An 18,012-nucleotide genomic window follows, 5' to 3' on the forward strand; every position below is an offset into this window, starting at 1 on the left:
TTAAAACAGATTAAACTTAAAACCAGAAACTTATTTTTGCTGTCTTTCTGCCCCTTCAAGTATGTTTGCAATGATAATCCTATTGTGAATCCTTTTGCAACCTGTATAATATTGAGGCACAGTTAAATTGTTTCATCATGGTAAAAAAGCTATGCCTTTAACAAACTAAAAAGTAAATTTAAACCACTTCTTTACAGATCCCTCAGTTCCTCCTTGACGACTGTTACAAAAATGGAACTCCCTGTCGTATATTTTGCACTCAGCCAAGACGTTTGGCAGCTGTTGCTGTGGCTGAAAGAGTGGCAGCAGAAAGAAGAGAAAAGATTGGGCAGACAATTGGTTATCAGATCCGATTAGAAAGCAGGTACTAATGATCTTTCCTGAAGTCAGTTGATCTTGCGTCGGTATCTTTAGTCTTGTGTACATTTAAAGTACAGTATATTTGAGATACAGCCTAGTAAAAGCTCAGTGTGTAAAGTATAGGTACAGTATTCAGCTAATGGAATACTTAAGAGTCAAAAGGACAGTTTTCCTCCTGTACTTTGGAGTTCCATGTAGTAGGTTGTATTACATAAGTGAATTGCAGGTGCTTTCTCTTGATTTGTCTTACTTTCAGATTAAGTCTACACTTTCCTCTCTTTTTTTTTTATCACTACTTTAACATGTATAGATCCAAAAGTTATGCAAGGAAGACCAGCATGCTGTAACAAATGCTATATAGTGAGAGTTGACAGGAGACATAAAAGGCAAATTTGAAAACAAGTGATGAAGTTGAGCGTTACTTATCAATTTAGTTTGGGTTAAATATACTCTGTTTCAGCTTTTATATTTAAAGCATGAAGTGATACAAAACAATAGATTTCTAGGTCCCCTAAGGAATTTGTTCTTAAAGCAGAGCAGAAATGGATGAAAGTCTGAAGACTGTGTGTGGTTTCTAGATTCTTTGAACTGTATGGATAGTGGAATTTCCAGGAATGGGCAGCAGTTGGGATATGAGTGAGAAGAAGATGGCAAAAGATAAAGCTGGTTATGTTGCTTATATGGATGAAGATGTGACATAGCTAATGAAAATGAATGCACTTGAACAACAAAACCAAGATAAAGAATTTGAATATGTGTACAAAAGCTCACAAGGGCATTAAGGAATCAAAAGAGCTAGTAAAGATGAATTGCAAATAAGGTGATGATTAATATGTGGAAGTACTATTCTGGCTGAAGAAGAAAAAGCATAGATCAAAATGGATGAATTACTGGAAGCGTTGCAGAAAATCCTGCTTAAAAAGAATCAACAGATTCACTCAAGAGAAAGAGCAGAAGGGAGAATGGCAGTATTTCCAACTCTGGGCAAAAAGGATGTGAAGTGGAGATGTTTGTATTAAGAGAGGAGTTTAAGTTTTTAAGTTTTATTAACTATTAGCAATGATTTCTAGAAGGCTGCTGAAGAAGAGGGAAGAGATGAGAAAAGTAAAGCATTTCCACTTGATGTGTTCCTTGAATTTAATATGCAGGAGGATTTTTGAAAGGAGGGATGAATTCCAAACTTAGAAGGAAATATGCATATGATAACTAAGGAGCTCATGTCTTCCAGAAGACAACTGTAGAGTAAGATACAAAGGAGCTTTTCAGTGCTTAAGGTGGCAGTGCTGGAGGAAGTAGTGGCAATCACTGTTTTTGCTTGCACAGCTAACTTTGCCACAGGTACTAGAATAGTAACTTTAAAAAAGATTTTTAAATTCTTGAAGACAAAAATTAAAGCATTTGAAAAAGGTCACCTGATTTCTTTGTGATTCAGTCAAGTATAGTATATTGGGTTTGCCTGGTAATGTTTTGGTATTGGGGGGATACAGGGGCGGCTTCTGTGAGAAGCTGCTAGAAGCTCCATCTATGGCTGATAGAGCCAACATGAACCAGCTCCAAGGTAGGCACGCTGCTGGCCAAGCCTGAGCCCATCTGTGATGGTGGTAGCGCCTCTGGGATAACATGTTTAAGAGGGGGAAAAAAAAAAAACCTTTGCAAACAGCAATTGCCTCCAGAAGAGTCAAGTGAGAATATGTGAGAGGAACAGCCCTGCAGACACCAAGGTCAGTGAAGAAGGAGGGCAAGGAGGTGCTCCAGGCGCTGGAGCAGAGATTCCTTTGCTGCCTGTGGTGAAGACCATGATGGCAAGCTGTGCCCCTGCAGCCCATGGAGGTTAACGGTGGAGCAGATATCTACCTGCAGCCCGTGGAGGACACCATGCCAGAGCCGGTGGATGCCCGAAGGAGCCTATGACCCGGTGCTGTGGGAACCTGTGGGAAGCAGGCTCCTGGCAGGACCCGTGGCCCCATGGAGAGAGGAGCCCACGTTGGAACGGTTCATGAATAACTGTAGCCCATGAGAAGGACCCACGTTGGAGAAGATCATGGAGGACTGTCTCCCATGGGAGGGACCCCACGCTGGAGCAGAAGAGTGTGAAGAGTCCTGCCCCTGAGGAGGAAGGGGCAGCAGAGGCAACATGTGATGAACTGACCCCAACCCCCATTCCCCATCCCCCTGCACTGCTGGAGGGGAGGAGGTAGAGAAAATTGGGAGTGAAGTTGAGCCTGAGAAGAAGGGAGGGGTGGGGGGAAGGTGTTTTAAGATGTTGGTTTTATTTTCTCATTATCCTACTCTGATTTGATTGGTAACAAATTAAACTAATTTACCCAAGGTGAGTCTGTTTTGCCTATGATGGTAATTGGTGAGTGATCTTTCTCTCTCCTTATCTTTACCAACAAGCTTTTCATTGTTTTCTCTCCCCTGTCCCGTTGAGGAGGGGGATGATAGAGCAGCTTTGGTGGGCACCTGGTTTCCAGCCAGGGTCAATACACCATGTACAGGCAAATACAAAGACTGTATCCAAGCATGTGCTGAAGAATTGGAACCTGTTTTTCCAAAGCAGTCCACACTGAATTTTCCAGTAAAATAAACAACACGGAGACATTCTCAAGTTTCTTTTTCACTTGCTTATTTATATGTGTAAATTTGAATCTCACAGAGTGAGATTCATCTATAGAAACAGTCTATAATTACATACATAAATATAGGTCTATGCAATCCATAGTGTATTTATATAATAATCTAATAAATATAGGTAAATAATAAAAAGTCTGAGGTTTTGGAGCACAAGCACTAAGATTCCTCTGGGAACTCTCTGGGAACAGGCATAATTTAGAAACAAATAGTATGCATAAATTCTTTGCTGAGAGAACTATAACCTAATTCCACTTCTGGTGAGCAGCTGTTCAATCCTTTCATTTTCAGTAAGTAGTGGAAAGCTAGCAGCATTTAAATGGTGCAAAAACCTGAAGTATCTTATTGAACTGTTCAATAGGGTTTCTCCTAAGACACTGTTAACATTTTGCACTAATGGCATACTGCTTCGGACGCTAATGGCAGGAGACAGCACTCTATCAACTGTGACACATGTTATTGTGGTAAGAATTTTATTGTATTTCATGTGAGGTGGAGCAGTATGTATTACTTGTTAATTGGAAGCTGAGATACTGTTTTTCTTGTTAATCTGCTAAGCACTTAAGGTGTTTTTGTTTGGTTAGAACCTGAATGTTAAAGACTTATTGAGTGTTGTGGCATGTACTTTTTTTTTTTAAAGTATCTTATTTTAGGTTCGTGGCAATAATTAATTTTTTCTGAACTTCCTCTGTAGAAAGCAGAAAAGCCTTCGGGAGGTTGACGTAGATATGGTTGAGTGTGAGTGTGTCAGAATTTCTTGTATTACGTACTTGTTTTAGTGATACCAGGTTTGCAGTCCATTTGTTTGCCCATATGTTTTCAAGATAATGAGTACTCTAATTTTCAAGAACGTATTTAAATGTGTTCATTTATGATTATGTGAATATTCGTATTGTGGAGTTTGAAAAGTCAGTGGAACCAGAGTGTTTACCTCAATATTTTCTCCACTGCTGAAAACAGAAAAATTAATGATAATTTTAGGTGCCTGCCTGTTTATCAAAATGCAAAAAAAAGCGTAAGAATGTTTTATACATTCTTGACTTCAGCCTAAAATGTTGTATGTGGGTCTCAGCTTCATAAGTTCATAATATAAAATAAAACAAAAGCACATACCAACAAAGTTGATTAATCAGTCATGTGCCTTAATTGATGATAAACTCTGTGCATGCCTTAATGGGTCTAAGCAGTCTAACTTTTCTGATTATGTTTTGTCATATATTTCTTTAAATTTTCATCAACTGTGAAGTAAGAATTTATTAAAATAAGATCTGTAGGATTTGCAGTTAGTGTCATTATCCTGAAAACGAGATTCTAACACAAGAATTAAAATTTCAGAAGTTCACTTTAACCTCTGAAATGAATGTATGTGTGGCTTATGCATAACAGTGCAGTCTGCTCTCTTTATAAAACTTTTTGAAATATTTTTTGACTTTTGGATAGTTTCAAAAGAAATCCTGACTTAAACTAGGCTTACACATTTTAATGGATCTGTAATGTACCAGCAAACTACATATATTAGTTTTTTAAAAAGTGCATATTTGTGAAAGGTTGTAATCTTGGATCTGTGATGTTTATCTGTTGTTTTTTTTTTCCTTTTGTTATAGGATGAAGTACATGAGAGGGATAGATTCAGTGACTTCTTGTTAATAAAGCTGAGAGATGTGTTACAAAGACAGATGAATTTAAAACTAATTATTTCTAGTGCTGCTCTAGATGCAAATCTCTTTATTAGGTATTTTGGAACTTGCCCAGTAATACACAGTAAGTATTTATGTGAACTATTAAATCTGAGTATACCTGCCTTAGGACTTAATAAGATCTTATTAAACTGTAGCAAACCATTCTGAGTAAGGGAACATGATAAATACACTGAGAGTTACAGCAGTGCTTGTTCTTTGTTCATTTTTTCTTGTTTCTTAACTATTTGCACCTACTTCAGAGTGAAGTGTTTTTATCCCAGGGAGTTCTTTAAGTTCAGGGATGTCCTGGCCCCAACTATGCTCAATTCAAGAAGCAGAAAAAGGTTCTTAAAGTGCTGATTTCCATGGTGATACGGACCCTAGGGTCTACAAGAGTGTAACACATCAATTCATTCCAGTGGATTATAGTTCTTCAGGCCTCACAGAGATTGCTACTGGTTACTGGGCAAAACACAGATAACTGCACCTGGTCACTTCAGAAATACAGTCCTTGGTACTTCATGCTTTAATCACATTAGTTATTCTAAAGGAAATTATTAGCTGTTAATCAAGGTAAACACTGAGAAAAGACATGGCAATTTGTATCAGTTTATGTTCAGACTCAATAATTTGCAGTTAGATTACATTCAAATGCAAAGAAAAGTTATCATTATTGCTGTTTAATTTCATTCCGTTGATTTCTAGTGGAAACAAAACAGCAATGTGTGGGAGAAGATGCTTCCCTCCGTGCCTCCTCCCGCCCCCCTCTTCGCCCTCCTGGCTTGCAAGTTTTCTGCATGGGCGACCTCTGGCACCTTGCAGTCCTCTTCTTTTTTTCAACAATGATGTCTAAGTACATTGTGTTTTGAAAAGAGCATTTAAGAGATTCAGGAGAAATGCTCTCTTTCTAAAACAGTCAAGTAGACTGTCTATATATCAGCCTTTTTTAAGAAGCTTGACAGTCCCTGGACATGGGTAGGATCACTTTATTTAGAATCTTCTCTACAAATCAAAGGCTTATTTCACTGAATGTTTCTGAAAAATAAGTTGTTGGGTTTTTTTGTTTTTTTTTTTTAATAGATACAAGTGTTTAGTTCCCAGTTCTGAATTTCTGCCTAGTAAAATAAGGCTTGCAAATTGTTGGAGGAAGGAATCTGGAAACTATACATGATTTCAGTGTTCTCCGAAGTTTTTTTTTAGAGAGGGGAAATCTCAGTTATAATTGTTGTGTGGCTTTCCAGTTTACTCTTCTTGTAGCTTCCTGTTCGTTTAGATCAATATGTTCATTCAGGAAATTCTGCTGACAGTCTCTTTCTCCAGTTTACCTCAATGGTTATACTGTTATCACATATTAGTCTTCATAGGCTAATCACAACTGAAAAGACACTTTCCTTTTTCCATTTTTGAGAATTTAAGAATTAAAAGAAGAGGGTTTAGATACTTCGTCTGTTAATGACATGAGAAAGAATTGAATCTCCTTTAACAGTATAGCTGACAAAATCCTGACCACGGAAACCAGCGTTTTGTAGTTGTGGGTTAGTGTAGCACACAGAGTTTGTGATGAGTGTTGGAAGTCTTGCTCTGTGACAGCTTCTGAAACTGTGAATTGTAGCTTGTTTTTTCTGAAGAAAAGTCCTAGGTGTTTTAAACTCGGTTATGGCAAATGTCTGCTAAGGGACCAGAAATTAGAATCTAGACATTTTAATTCTTCCTGTGAAAAAGAATCCTTTAACGTCCATAAATAAGGTCTAGAAAACAGTGATATTGAAAAAGCAATCAGGGTCAGTTATTAGGAGATAAAGACCATTGGAATGTCTCATTTATCAGGAAGTATTCAGTAAAGAAAGCCAAATTTGGCTGAAGTGATTGAGGAAATCAAGAGAACTCCATCTCCTCATGTACTTCTCATTTAAAATGTAGTTTAATACAAAGGTAGCAATCTGTCTGTGGGATCTTGCACTAAAGTTGTATTAGTTGCTGTAATATTTTGTAATCCAGGTGGCAGTCTTAAACACTGAATTCTTTTTTGTAACTATAAACAAAAATGGTTATTTTCTTTTTCTCATTTTGATAAAATTGAAATTAATAACTGCCAATCTTACGAGCATCTATAACACTCAGTAGAATTGAAGAGGATAATGAGAAAAAGGTACCCAGCTGGCATTTTCCTTTTGAAATGTTTTGTTTTGTGGCCCAGTAATCTTAATAAAATCCAGTGAAGATACTCTTACAAGACATTTCAAGGAAGGTAATAATTCCTTAAAGCAGGCCCAAATAATGTTTAATTTACTTTTTGTGTCTACAAAAATGCTTTTTTAAAACTAAGATTATAAAAGATGCTAGGGAATATCTAATATTTTATAAATTATTTATACTTTCAGTTCAAGGAAGACCTTTTGAAGTTAAAGAGGTGTTTTTGGAGGACATTTTACGAAGCACTGGTTATACAAACAAAGAGATGGTAAAGTACAAAAAGGAGAAGCAGCGAGGTTGGTGGACTTCTTAATTTTTAGGGTTGGCAGTGAGTCTCAGTGATAAATTGAACAGCTAAATAGGATGACTCTCTGTTAAAATTCCAAAGCCAGGATATTAAATGAGATTTGAGTAGATGGACAAGTATCTTTAAGCTCTCAGTGTTTACAGTATTGAAGTAGACCATGGAACTTTAAAAAAAATATTTTCACTTTCTTGCAATGGTTGCATTCTTTTTGCTTTCAGTTGACAAATGTTATATTTTTCCTTATTATGGAGTAGAATTGCATATGACTAGGGGCTTTGCCCACATGAAAACTATAGAAGCAGAAGATGCTACGTGCTGACTTCTGTGTACAATTTAAAGTGCAGCTGTTAGAGAGCAGGATTTTTTACATGTTGAACAGAATTGGTTCCTGTTGGTAACAGTCATCGTATTCTTCAGACATGGACGTATTTACTACATATATCCCAGAAGTGTTAACACACTTGAACTTAATATAGTTGTTTTTCAATTGATTAATGAGGTATATATATTATTTGAGGATTTTTCCTGACAAATGAAAGTAATCATTCTAGTATGTATTTGAAAAATAAAATTAAAAAAAAAAAAAAAAAGACAAAAACCAAAGCTATAACATACAATCCTAACTGTATGTTTATTGTGGTGCCTAGCTCTGATCACGGTGGAGAGAAAAGTTAACTTAAGGCACTGGTGTCTTCTACTGTTTCTTCTACCTGTACACAAAAAAAAGTTGTTACATGCAGGAACGATACCACTTCTCTTTGGTATTTCACTTCTGGAGAAATATCTGGACTGAGAATTGTGTAAAAAGTATTTATTTAGGAACCTCATTTGAATGCAGTAAGTTGGGATACTGGAGTCTTAGGGGGTTAAGTACCCAAATGCTATTTTTTTTTACCTTGTTCTTATAGCAAATGTTTGCAGTGGTGCACTTTGGTGCCCTTAATCATGGAATTTATATTGGGCTGGTAACAATGTTCTAGATTAAATAAAAGAGATTGAATAGGTAAAGCTTTGACTTCATAACTATTTTTTCTAACTGAAAATAATTAATAATTAAGATGAATGTAAAACTTTTCTTGGAAATACTTTATGCATTCTAGAAGAAAAACAGCAAAACACTCTTACTGAGTGGTGTTCTACTCGAGAAAATAATAGCAAACTGGAATCTCAGAAGCAAAGATCTGTCCCAAGGGCAACAGAAGAGTATAATCTGTTGGATGGTGGTGGTGATGTGGTATTTAATCAACTGGTAAGGTTTTAGTTTTGTTGGAAGAGATGTTGAAATCTGTGTTATATTATTCTACCCCTTTAAAAACTGTTTCTAAAGGTATTACTCCTATAGAGTTTCTTTCTAGAAGGATATTGACCTATTTTAAAAGATGATTTTTTTACTAGCATGCTTTTCAGTTGTGATGGTTGTACATAACTTTTGTTTAGATCAAGTGGCTAGACTGTCATTGTTTAAAGTACTTGCATATGATACAATAAATGCTTTAAGTGATATCTGAATGCTGCATTTCTGGTTGTTACTTGGAAAACTAACTGTTCAAATTCTTTGAAGCTAATAAGTGAGAATAAAGACAACTCTGAAGTGATTCATCTTTCAATACTGTTTTTTCTCTTCAGACTGAAAAAGATGTGAATAGCCTTGAACCATGGCTAATAAAAGAAATGGATTCTTGCCTTTCTGACATCTGGTTGCATAAAGATATTGATTCCTTTGCTCAGGTGTTCCATCTCATTTTAACTGAAAATGTCAGTGGTAAGTTTCTCATCTTATTTCATACGAAAAAACAAGCACAAAATTACTTGACTTTCTGTGGCTATTTTATCTCCAATTTCAAATGCTGTTACCTTTGAATTGTGATGTGTGAAAAAGTGAATAGGGTTAGCAGAACTAACAATTTTTGTGGTGATTTGTGGTTGTAATTATTTTGGAGTATTGACAGATGTTATGTTTCCAAAATAGTGTTAAATTCACATGAACTGACTGGTGGGATGTAGTGAGGAAACAGATTCTCTTTGGGCTGGGTTTTGAAAGTCATATTCATACTACATTTAGATAAAAACATTCAACAACATTTGTATTGGTTTTGCTGATTTGTTTTTTTACTTCTCAGTTGATTATAGGCATAGTGAAACCAGTGCGACTGCACTAATGATTGCTTCAGGCAGAGGCTTTTTGAGTCAAGTAGAACAACTGATCAGTATGGGAGCAAGTATCCACTGCAAATCATCCAATGGCTGGTAAAAACAAACAGATAAGCTGAAAGAGAGATTTATTTGTCAATATACAAATGAGAAATAAATTTCTGTAACATCTAAACTAATTTGCTAATTTATCAAGCTACTGTAAGCACTAATAGGTTTTGACAGCCTAAACAATTTCTAACTTCTGTTTATGACATTTTCTTCTGTAAATTTTAAATTGAATTCTTAATTAAAAGTGTTGAATATGGGATATATTCACTTGGCTTCAGTAAGTCTGATTTAACACACTGGTTAGAAGAAAATTTGGAATCTTTCTCATTGCGTTGATTGAATTAGACCCAAAATGTTTGGTGATTCTTATTTTAAGAGAATAACCTAGATTGGATTTAAAAATAGTATTTGCTGCAAAGATCTTTAGTGTCTTATATCTGTCAATAGGTAGTATCATGTAAAGATATTTGTGAATCTGTACATATTCAGATTTTTGTGGCCATGAATTGTGTCTCCATATAAACAGGGAACTATAGTAAATAATTGTAATATGGAAATATAAGAATTAGGATTCCAGGGGTCTGATATTTGGTACTACCACTTGAAGAACTTGAGAAGGAATGCAGTTGAAAAGGAAGACAGAGTGAACTGCATTGTGAGGACGGCAGCTTCTGTAAGACATCAAAAAACCCAATGTTTTCACACATTTTGGCGAAAAACATCTGGGGCGTGACACTTTGGGATGATTTAAAGGAGCTAGTAAAGGGTACTGCAAAAAAGCGTGGCTTTGCACATTAGTGTGTGGTTTTTGAAGGAATGGCACATTCTTCTGATTTTCTTCTTCATGTTTGCATGTACTTCTGTGTAAAAATGGGATTCTTTCTTCATAAAGAATTGCAGTTATCTAAAAATCATACAGCAGTTACACCTGCTTATTCACTTTAAAATGGGAAATTGCAGATCCAACAATAACAGCACTAATTAAACAGTAATTCAGAAATTGATAGAAAAGTATGGTGTCAGTTGTCTCCGTGTAACCTGCTATTTGTGTGTATCTTTTGAAGTGAGAAACTAATAAAAATTTTTATGCAACTCTTTCAGGACAGCTTTGGACTGGGCTAAGCACTTTGGACAGACAGAGGTGGTTGACGTGTTGGAGTCGTACAGGTAAACTATAACTGATTTGCAGAAACAGTTGTATAATGTGAAGGGAAATGTATGTTTTGTCGTCTTCTAATCAGAACTGTTTTTAGCGTTTTGTGCTTTAAAATGTGGCCCCAATAGCAAGATTTATTTGAGAATAGGAATATTTTTTAAAAAAATAGTTATTCAGTATCATGGTGATTATGTTTGTATTTATCCTAGGGTAAATACAGTTCTAGTGGTGTAGGACTTCTTTTATATTACTGCCACTTATCATCTTGATACGGACATTCCTATCATGATTATATATCTAGGCAGGATGTGATTATAGTAACTTAAAGAAATAATCAGAGGAGGTGCTGATTCTATACCGTGTACCATTTTCATTTCAGATGATTATTTTGGAACTAACTCTATTGTGTATCTTTATCTGTATGTTGTTGATACGTGATAGACATATTAAAGAAACTTTATAGGAGTAACAGGTACACTAGGCCATTCAAGAATTTTTTTTTAATTAACTTACAGTTACCATAGTTTAGTTCAGTATTGTAGAGACTTATATTATTATAATATTTCTTAATGTAGTTTCTGTTAGTATAGTACCTGTTCAACTGTTATGGTTCTAAGTATTTTTCCTTTAACAGATAAATAAATGGTGTCTTTATACTTTGAGTTCTGTCACATTTACTTATGGTTGTGTTTCAGTGAATTATTATAATAAAGTTAACACTAAAAATTGCAGTTGCATGCTTTGCTGGGTTAACACTTAAATCAGTGGACAGTAATAGTATTATGGAGATGCTGTTCTGCTACACTTTAAAATTAAGATTTGAGTTGAGTAGTCTTGTTGGTCTTGATCTAAATTTGAACTGATGGCTGAATGCAAACCCAAAGAAAACAACCTTGACTCTGGTTTGTGTATTTGTATATTTTAGTGCTTCAGTGGAATTTGGAAATCTAGATGAAAGTTCCCTGGTCCAAAAAAGTGGTAGTGACCTTAGTGCAGAGGACAGAGAACTGTTGAAAGCTTATCATCACAGTTTTGATGATGAGAAAGTGGATCTGGACCTGATTATGCACGTACTTTATAACATCTGTCATAGTTGTGATGCTGGTAGGTATATACACACACTCCCGATCAACTGCTGTGGATTCAGCTTCTGATGAATTATGCTCTTTTTCAGTAATACCAGATAGGTAGAACCTTCCGAGTGCTAGTATATGCAGTATTGACATATATGTGAAGTGAATTTTCCTTTTAACTCTGCAAACCAACTTCTTTTTTAGGAGCGATTTTAGTATTTCTTCCTGGATATGATGAGATAGTTAGCCTGCGGGACCGTATCCTTTTTGATGACAAGAGATTCGCTGATAATGCTCACAGGTAAAACCTCAAGTTCCTATGGTTGGGTTTTTTTATTGTTTCTTTTAAAGATCCTTAAAATGTGCCCTTTGTCTTGCCTTAGATACCAAGTTTTCATGCTTCATTCAAATATGCAGACTTTGGATCAGAAGAAGGTGCTTAAAAGTCCACCTTCAGGAGTCCGCAAAATAGCAAGTATCAGAGGACTTTGTCAGATATTATATTAACCTATTTTGTCTTTGCTTTTACAGTTACTATAGTTGTTTTTTGTTTGTGTTTTTTTTTTGTTTTAATTGCAGATTCTTTCTACTAATATTGCAGAAACCAGTGTAACAGTCAATGATGTTGTATTTGTTATTGACTCAGGCAAGATGAAAGAGGTATGGTTGGCTTAAACTTCCTTTGGGAAGTAAACCTACTAGTGTTATTTTAAAATACATAATACATAAATTTTGGAGAACTGTTTTTTTATAGTGGGCTGAAAGCTAGTGCATGTCAAGCAGCAAAACTCACTGGGAAGTTTTGACATCTGTTTGTTTTATGACTGTAAATAGCTAGCTGTTTAAAACTCTGTAAAAGCTGTTGCAGCTTGATATATTGATATATCTATATATTTTTTTAATTTAGTACTTCTGTTTGATTTTTTTAAAACAAGTCCATCAGTTTAGACTGCCATCTTCCTGAGACTTAGGGAACACTGGGAGTTCCCTTTGACCTACTATCATATATAGCCCAAGTCTAATCCGTTAAGTTTTTAAGCACTGTTTTTGATGTGTTGAATGCCCATTCCTTAAATACTTGCTCAAGAAAAGTGAAAGAACATAATGAGGCTGTTTAAGACCTTGTATATGGCTTAGAAAACAAAATTGGATTTCAAAGGAGATAAGCACGCTAAATTTCTGAAGTTCTCATGGTAATAATTTTTTTTTTTAATTTTGCATGAAATACAGCAAAGTGAGGCAAAGAGGAAAACTGTGTTCCACAAAGTAACATATTTTTGCTGGCTTGGTGATACCACAAAACACAATCCATGTCTTTTATTGACTTATAATTACATATTGACTAGAAAGCTTTAGTTTAGAAAACTGTGTAGCACAAGGATCCTGCAAGGAGGTACCGTAAATTCACTTGAAACTACATACTCCAGAATATATCTTTGTGTCAGAAGCTGATGGTGCTTATTTTTTTTTAGAGAACTTCTGTTGATCTAAATCATTAGTTACTTTAATTTCATGTACCCTATTCAATCTTGTTTTTATGTTCCTTGCTTTGCTTTTATAGAAGTCTTTTGATGCACTGAGCTGTGTTACAATGCTAAAAATGGTGTGGATTTCAAAAGCCAGTGCTATCCAGAGAAAAGGCAGGTAATACATGCTTCATACTGAATTTTATTTTGCAGATAGCCACTATCCTGTATGTTAAGGATAAATACACAACATAATAGCAGCCACACTGGGTAATGTTACTAGCCTAGTCCAGTATCCTGTTGGACAATGGCTAACGCTAATTCTTAGCAGAAGAGTATTCCCTTGGAGTAATTTCCCCAAGATGTAGGAAGGTGACACTCAGGAATTTCCCAAAGCTCACGCTAGGTCCACATTGTTTTACCCGCTATGAACATGTTCTTCCTCTTTCTCCCATGTAGCACCAGCAGTCACAGTGTCCAATAAGGTGTTTCACAAATTCTGTGGGCAAAGGGCTGCCTATTTCTAGTTTTCAACTGATGCCCCTTCACATGATTCCTTATTCACCTTCTTCAAACTATTCATGACTTAATAGGCCTTTATCGTATTCTTCCCAACACTGAGCGAGGGCTAAGAGGATTTGTGGCAACAAATGCCTATGTTTGGTGATATGATATTGGTATTAACCTGGAAGAATTTGAGTGTGAATGTGAGCATTTTCTATCTCTGTCTCCTCACTCACAATTTGTTTGGTTTTCATTCTACCTTTTACTCCCAGAGTAACTTCCAACTGTTTGGGGGATTTGGAGAGGAAGAAATGAAGTTTGCTACTTATAGTCCTTACAGCAAAGGACAGTTGAGATTTGGATTGATCTTAGGTTAGCAAAAAATCCACATCTATTTTTAGATAGCCTTATTTTTGTTTCTCTAGATTTTCAGTGTTGGGGCGAAATTAGAATAACAAATTTCCATACTATCAAAAATAATCCATGTACTGGAAAACTCACCTCATGTGTGGGACTTAACACTTAGGAAAATTATCTTTCTCTTAGACCTGCTTCTCATTTCCATTCTAAGTTTTTTTTTGTGCGTGTGTGTGCGCGCGCGCGTGTATATTTTTTTTTCTTTGGTTGTATGTTTTGTTTTGTTTTTTAAAAAGAAATCCTAATTTTCAACAACTTCCCGTATTTTATCTTCAAGGGCTGGGCGCTGTCAGCCTGGAGTCTGTTTTCGTCTCTTCAGCAGGCTTCGATTTCAGAATATGTTGGAATTTCAGACTCCAGAACTTCTAAGAATGCCACTTCAGGTGCACGTTCAATTAGAAATTTTACCTTTTGAAAAATGTGTTATCAACAAACCATACCATGAACTCCAAAAAAGTGTTTGGTTCCCCACAGCAACCTGAATCTTAACAATCTTTCTTTTGCTTTTTAACTTGCAGGAGCTTTGTTTGCACACAAAACTTCTGGCTCCATTTAATTGTCCAATTGTTGACTTTCTTACAAAAGCTCCTGATCCTCCACCAGCTGTAATTGTGAGAAATGCTGTGCAAATGCTTAAGGTCAGTAAAGGAATAGATTTAGATGGAAATTGTATTTGATTCTATATTTGTGGTGTGGCAGCGTATCTTAATGAGTTTTGTTTTTACTGAGGCTGTTGTTTAGTTACATAAGGATGCTTTGAGTTGTGTGTGGTCTGTTTTCATTTTGTATGCATGGATGTATTTTTCCTTGTTAAGGGAAGAGAGTGCTTAAAATTCTTGTCTGAAACTGTTTTTCTGCTTTTACTGTAAATTAATTTTGTCCACTTTCTTCCTCCCCACTCCCTTTTTTATAAACAGACAATAGATGCCATGGACCCTTGGGAAGATCTTACTGAACTTGGCTATCATCTCACTGAATTACCAGTAGAGCCACACCTTGGTAAAATGGTGGTGTGTGCTGTTGTTCTGAAGTGCCTGGATCCTATTCTTACTATTGCTTGCACTCTTGCATATCGAGACCCTTTTGTCCTACCTACACTGGCATCTCAAAAGCGTGCAGCCATGCTGTGTAGAAAACGTTTTACTGCAGGAACATTTAGTGACCATATGGCACTTCTCAGGGCTTTCCAGGTATTATTTCATCTTCAGAAAGAGTAACAATCACAATAGATCACATATCAAAGTAAATAATGTATCAGTCCAGTCGGATGTAGAATGATAGACTGTGATTAAGTTCTTACAGAAGAAATGTTATTTTTGCCTAGTGGATTTCCCGTATATTGGACTCACAAATTTGTGCGGGTTGTCAGGTTTTTTTGTTTATATTTTCAAACCTGGTTAAATTCTGAATGTTCCAACAAGGTGCCAGTTTATATCCTTCTATACTGATAACTTAAATTAATGTTCTTAACATTATGAAGATCATTATAATAGAGTGATCTTATACTAACTTAACATAATGATCATTATGTTAATTTAGGGAATGGGTAAATTGAATCTAGCGCTTAACCAGAAAAAAAAAAACAACAACTGGTTTCATGCATTTTCATTCTTTCAGAATGATTTTTTGCCTTTGTTTTATTGACATGAATGTAATATTTTTTTTAAAAAAGTGCATTTTAAAAATTTTAGCTAATCAAATTAATAAGCAAATGTAAAAAAAATATTTTTTACAGGCATGGCAGAAGGCGCGCAGTGATGGCTGGGAGAGAGCCTTTTGTGAAAAGAATTTCCTGTCTCAAGCCACAATGGAAATCATCGTCGGAATGAGAACACAGTTGCTTGGCCAGCTAAGAGCTTCAGGTAAACAGCTTGGAAAAAATTTTAGCATCCTTTTGGAGTCAAGTGTATACCTAGTACAAGTGTATACAAATTGTAACAAGAATAGTGCTGGTTGTTGTCATTTTCCTTCCTTAATTCGAAACAGACCAGTACAAATTCATGCTGGGCCTGGTGCAGATGCTAGGGTGAGGAAGTGTGGCTAGGGAGCAGCTGGTCTAACTGAAAACGCTTTGGTTGTTCCTCATGCCACTGGCTTTCAGTGTGAGATATGTTTCTTTGGATTTTTATGCTCTAATAAATTATTTCCATAGGAATGTCTTTGTGTTGTAGAAAGTAATTCTATTCTATGTTAGTAGAAAACCCCTTATCAGGCAGAATTTCAGTATAATGGTTTTTACTTGGTGCTGTTAAGGTTGGCAGTGGTGAAAAATGCAACAAGTTTGTAGTTTATTTGACTTTTTATTTTTCCAAATTCCTTTTGAGAAGCAGAAAAATAGATCTTAATACAAGCAAATGTAACACATTTTTGTCCTCTTCTTTTCTCAGGTTTTGTTAGAGCCAGAGGAGGAGCTGATATTAGAGATGTTAATACTAACTCTGAAAACTGGGCTGTAGTTAAAGCTGCCTTAGTGGCTGGGATGTATCCCAATCTAGTGCATGTAGACAGAGAAAACCTGGTTTTGACTGGACCGAAGGAGAAGAAAGTGCGATTTCATCCTACCTCTGTTCTTAGTCAACCTGAGTATAAAAAGGTAAAATCACTTTGAATTTATATCTCACAAAAAAGAACACTATACTCTGTCAAATATTGTAGAAATGTCTATTCATAGTTGTCAGTACTTTAAAAGCAGCATGTGCATTAAACATTACATTTTTAGAAAATATTTTTCCTGGCAGTTGATAAAATAAAGAATTAGAGTTGGTTTATTTTTTCCAGTATTATTTCATCAAAACTTATTTGAAGTTAGTCCTCCTTCTAGATGGAACAAGATAAAATTGTAAAAAAAACCCTAGTTATGGAACAGTTTTAAAGATGTAGGAATCCCTGCCCATTATAGCAGGAAGAAGTTCTGCTCTGAAGCTGATATATATAGATATATGTAGATATATAGATATTAATAATTTTTTTTAGATCCTTTTTTTAAAGCAAAATATTTTGTTTCAATGTGGTAGGGTAATTTGTGAGTCTCGTTGAATTCTCTCTTGCTTTCTTATTTGTGTGTATAAGTTTATATGCATATAAATTATTATGTATTCACTAATAACAAATATGTTAACATTTGTTTTTATTACCAATAGGGGGTAAAATAGCCTTATCTTGTTTGCTCTTGCACAGATTCCCCCAGCAAATGGGCAAGCTGCAGCCATTGAGGCACTCCCTACAGACTGGCTTATATACGATGAAATGATGAGAGCTCACAGGATAGCAAATATCAAATGCTGTTCTGTTGTAACACCTGTCACTGTGTCACTCTTCTGTGGACCAGCTAGATTACCAAGTAATGCTTTGCAGGAACCTTCGTCCTTTCCAGGTATAGTGGTGTTTGGCTTTGGAATGTTTAGATTGGTATATACTAGTATGAGATATGGAAGGCTTGTTTTTCAAGAATATTTAATGTGCGTATTGGCGACTTCTTAAAATGACAGAGCTATAGTTCCTGTAGCTGTTCAAGAATAGTTTATAAGCTCTGTCATAAATATCTTGGTTTTGTGAATCCTTATAGATGCACATCCATAAATTACACTTACATAGTTCTGAAGTCTCAGAAGTTACAGTATAGTTTGTAATGAAATAAAAAATTCAAATGAAATTTGTAATGAACTAGTGCTGAAAAGTGTAGCATGTATGTTTTTCTACAGACTAGTTTATTTGATACTTTGAACCATATTATTCAAACTGAATAATAATTTAGAAACTATCAATATGGCAAATACTCATGTTGCTTCCAGCTGGAACATGCATTTTAAGTATTATTTTCTACTGATGACTTTTAATGACAATTAGCTATGCTATTAACTAGAAGTAGTAGAGAATATATAGAAATATCTGGGTTTTTTAATTTAAATGGAGTGCTGTTACCCATAAACTGTTACCCTTAAAATAGTGTATATACTGATTGAATTTAAAAAAAAAAACAGAATCCTACTTAATAGCCAAATGTATATGTAATTTTTTTTTTAAA

General features: G+C 35.4%; 1 protein-coding gene across 1 annotated transcript in view; it reads left to right on the plus strand.

The window, feature by feature from the left end:
* Window positions 1-18,012, plus strand: part of YTHDC2 (YTH N6-methyladenosine RNA binding protein C2) — a 36,089-nt gene that overhangs the window by 6,829 nt on the left and 11,248 nt on the right. The window contains exons 5-23 of the mRNA XM_064438858.1: window positions 198-364; window positions 3,353-3,455; window positions 4,596-4,752; window positions 7,052-7,159; window positions 8,271-8,419; window positions 8,797-8,932; window positions 9,291-9,417; window positions 10,474-10,539; window positions 11,454-11,632; window positions 11,806-11,902; window positions 11,985-12,072; window positions 12,181-12,261; window positions 13,163-13,245; window positions 14,266-14,371; window positions 14,507-14,626; window positions 14,906-15,178; window positions 15,724-15,850; window positions 16,376-16,581; window positions 17,166-17,361. Of these exons, the coding sequence (XP_064294928.1) occupies window positions 198-364; window positions 3,353-3,455; window positions 4,596-4,752; window positions 7,052-7,159; window positions 8,271-8,419; window positions 8,797-8,932; window positions 9,291-9,417; window positions 10,474-10,539; window positions 11,454-11,632; window positions 11,806-11,902; window positions 11,985-12,072; window positions 12,181-12,261; window positions 13,163-13,245; window positions 14,266-14,371; window positions 14,507-14,626; window positions 14,906-15,178; window positions 15,724-15,850; window positions 16,376-16,581; window positions 17,166-17,361 (2,569 nt within the window). The remainder of the gene's footprint in view (window positions 1-197; window positions 365-3,352; window positions 3,456-4,595; window positions 4,753-7,051; window positions 7,160-8,270; window positions 8,420-8,796; window positions 8,933-9,290; window positions 9,418-10,473; window positions 10,540-11,453; window positions 11,633-11,805; window positions 11,903-11,984; window positions 12,073-12,180; window positions 12,262-13,162; window positions 13,246-14,265; window positions 14,372-14,506; window positions 14,627-14,905; window positions 15,179-15,723; window positions 15,851-16,375; window positions 16,582-17,165; window positions 17,362-18,012) is intronic.

The sequence above is a fragment of the Phalacrocorax carbo genome, chromosome Z (assembly GCF_963921805.1).
Source record: "Phalacrocorax carbo chromosome Z, bPhaCar2.1, whole genome shotgun sequence".
Taxonomy (NCBI): Eukaryota; Metazoa; Chordata; class Aves; order Suliformes; family Phalacrocoracidae; genus Phalacrocorax; species Phalacrocorax carbo.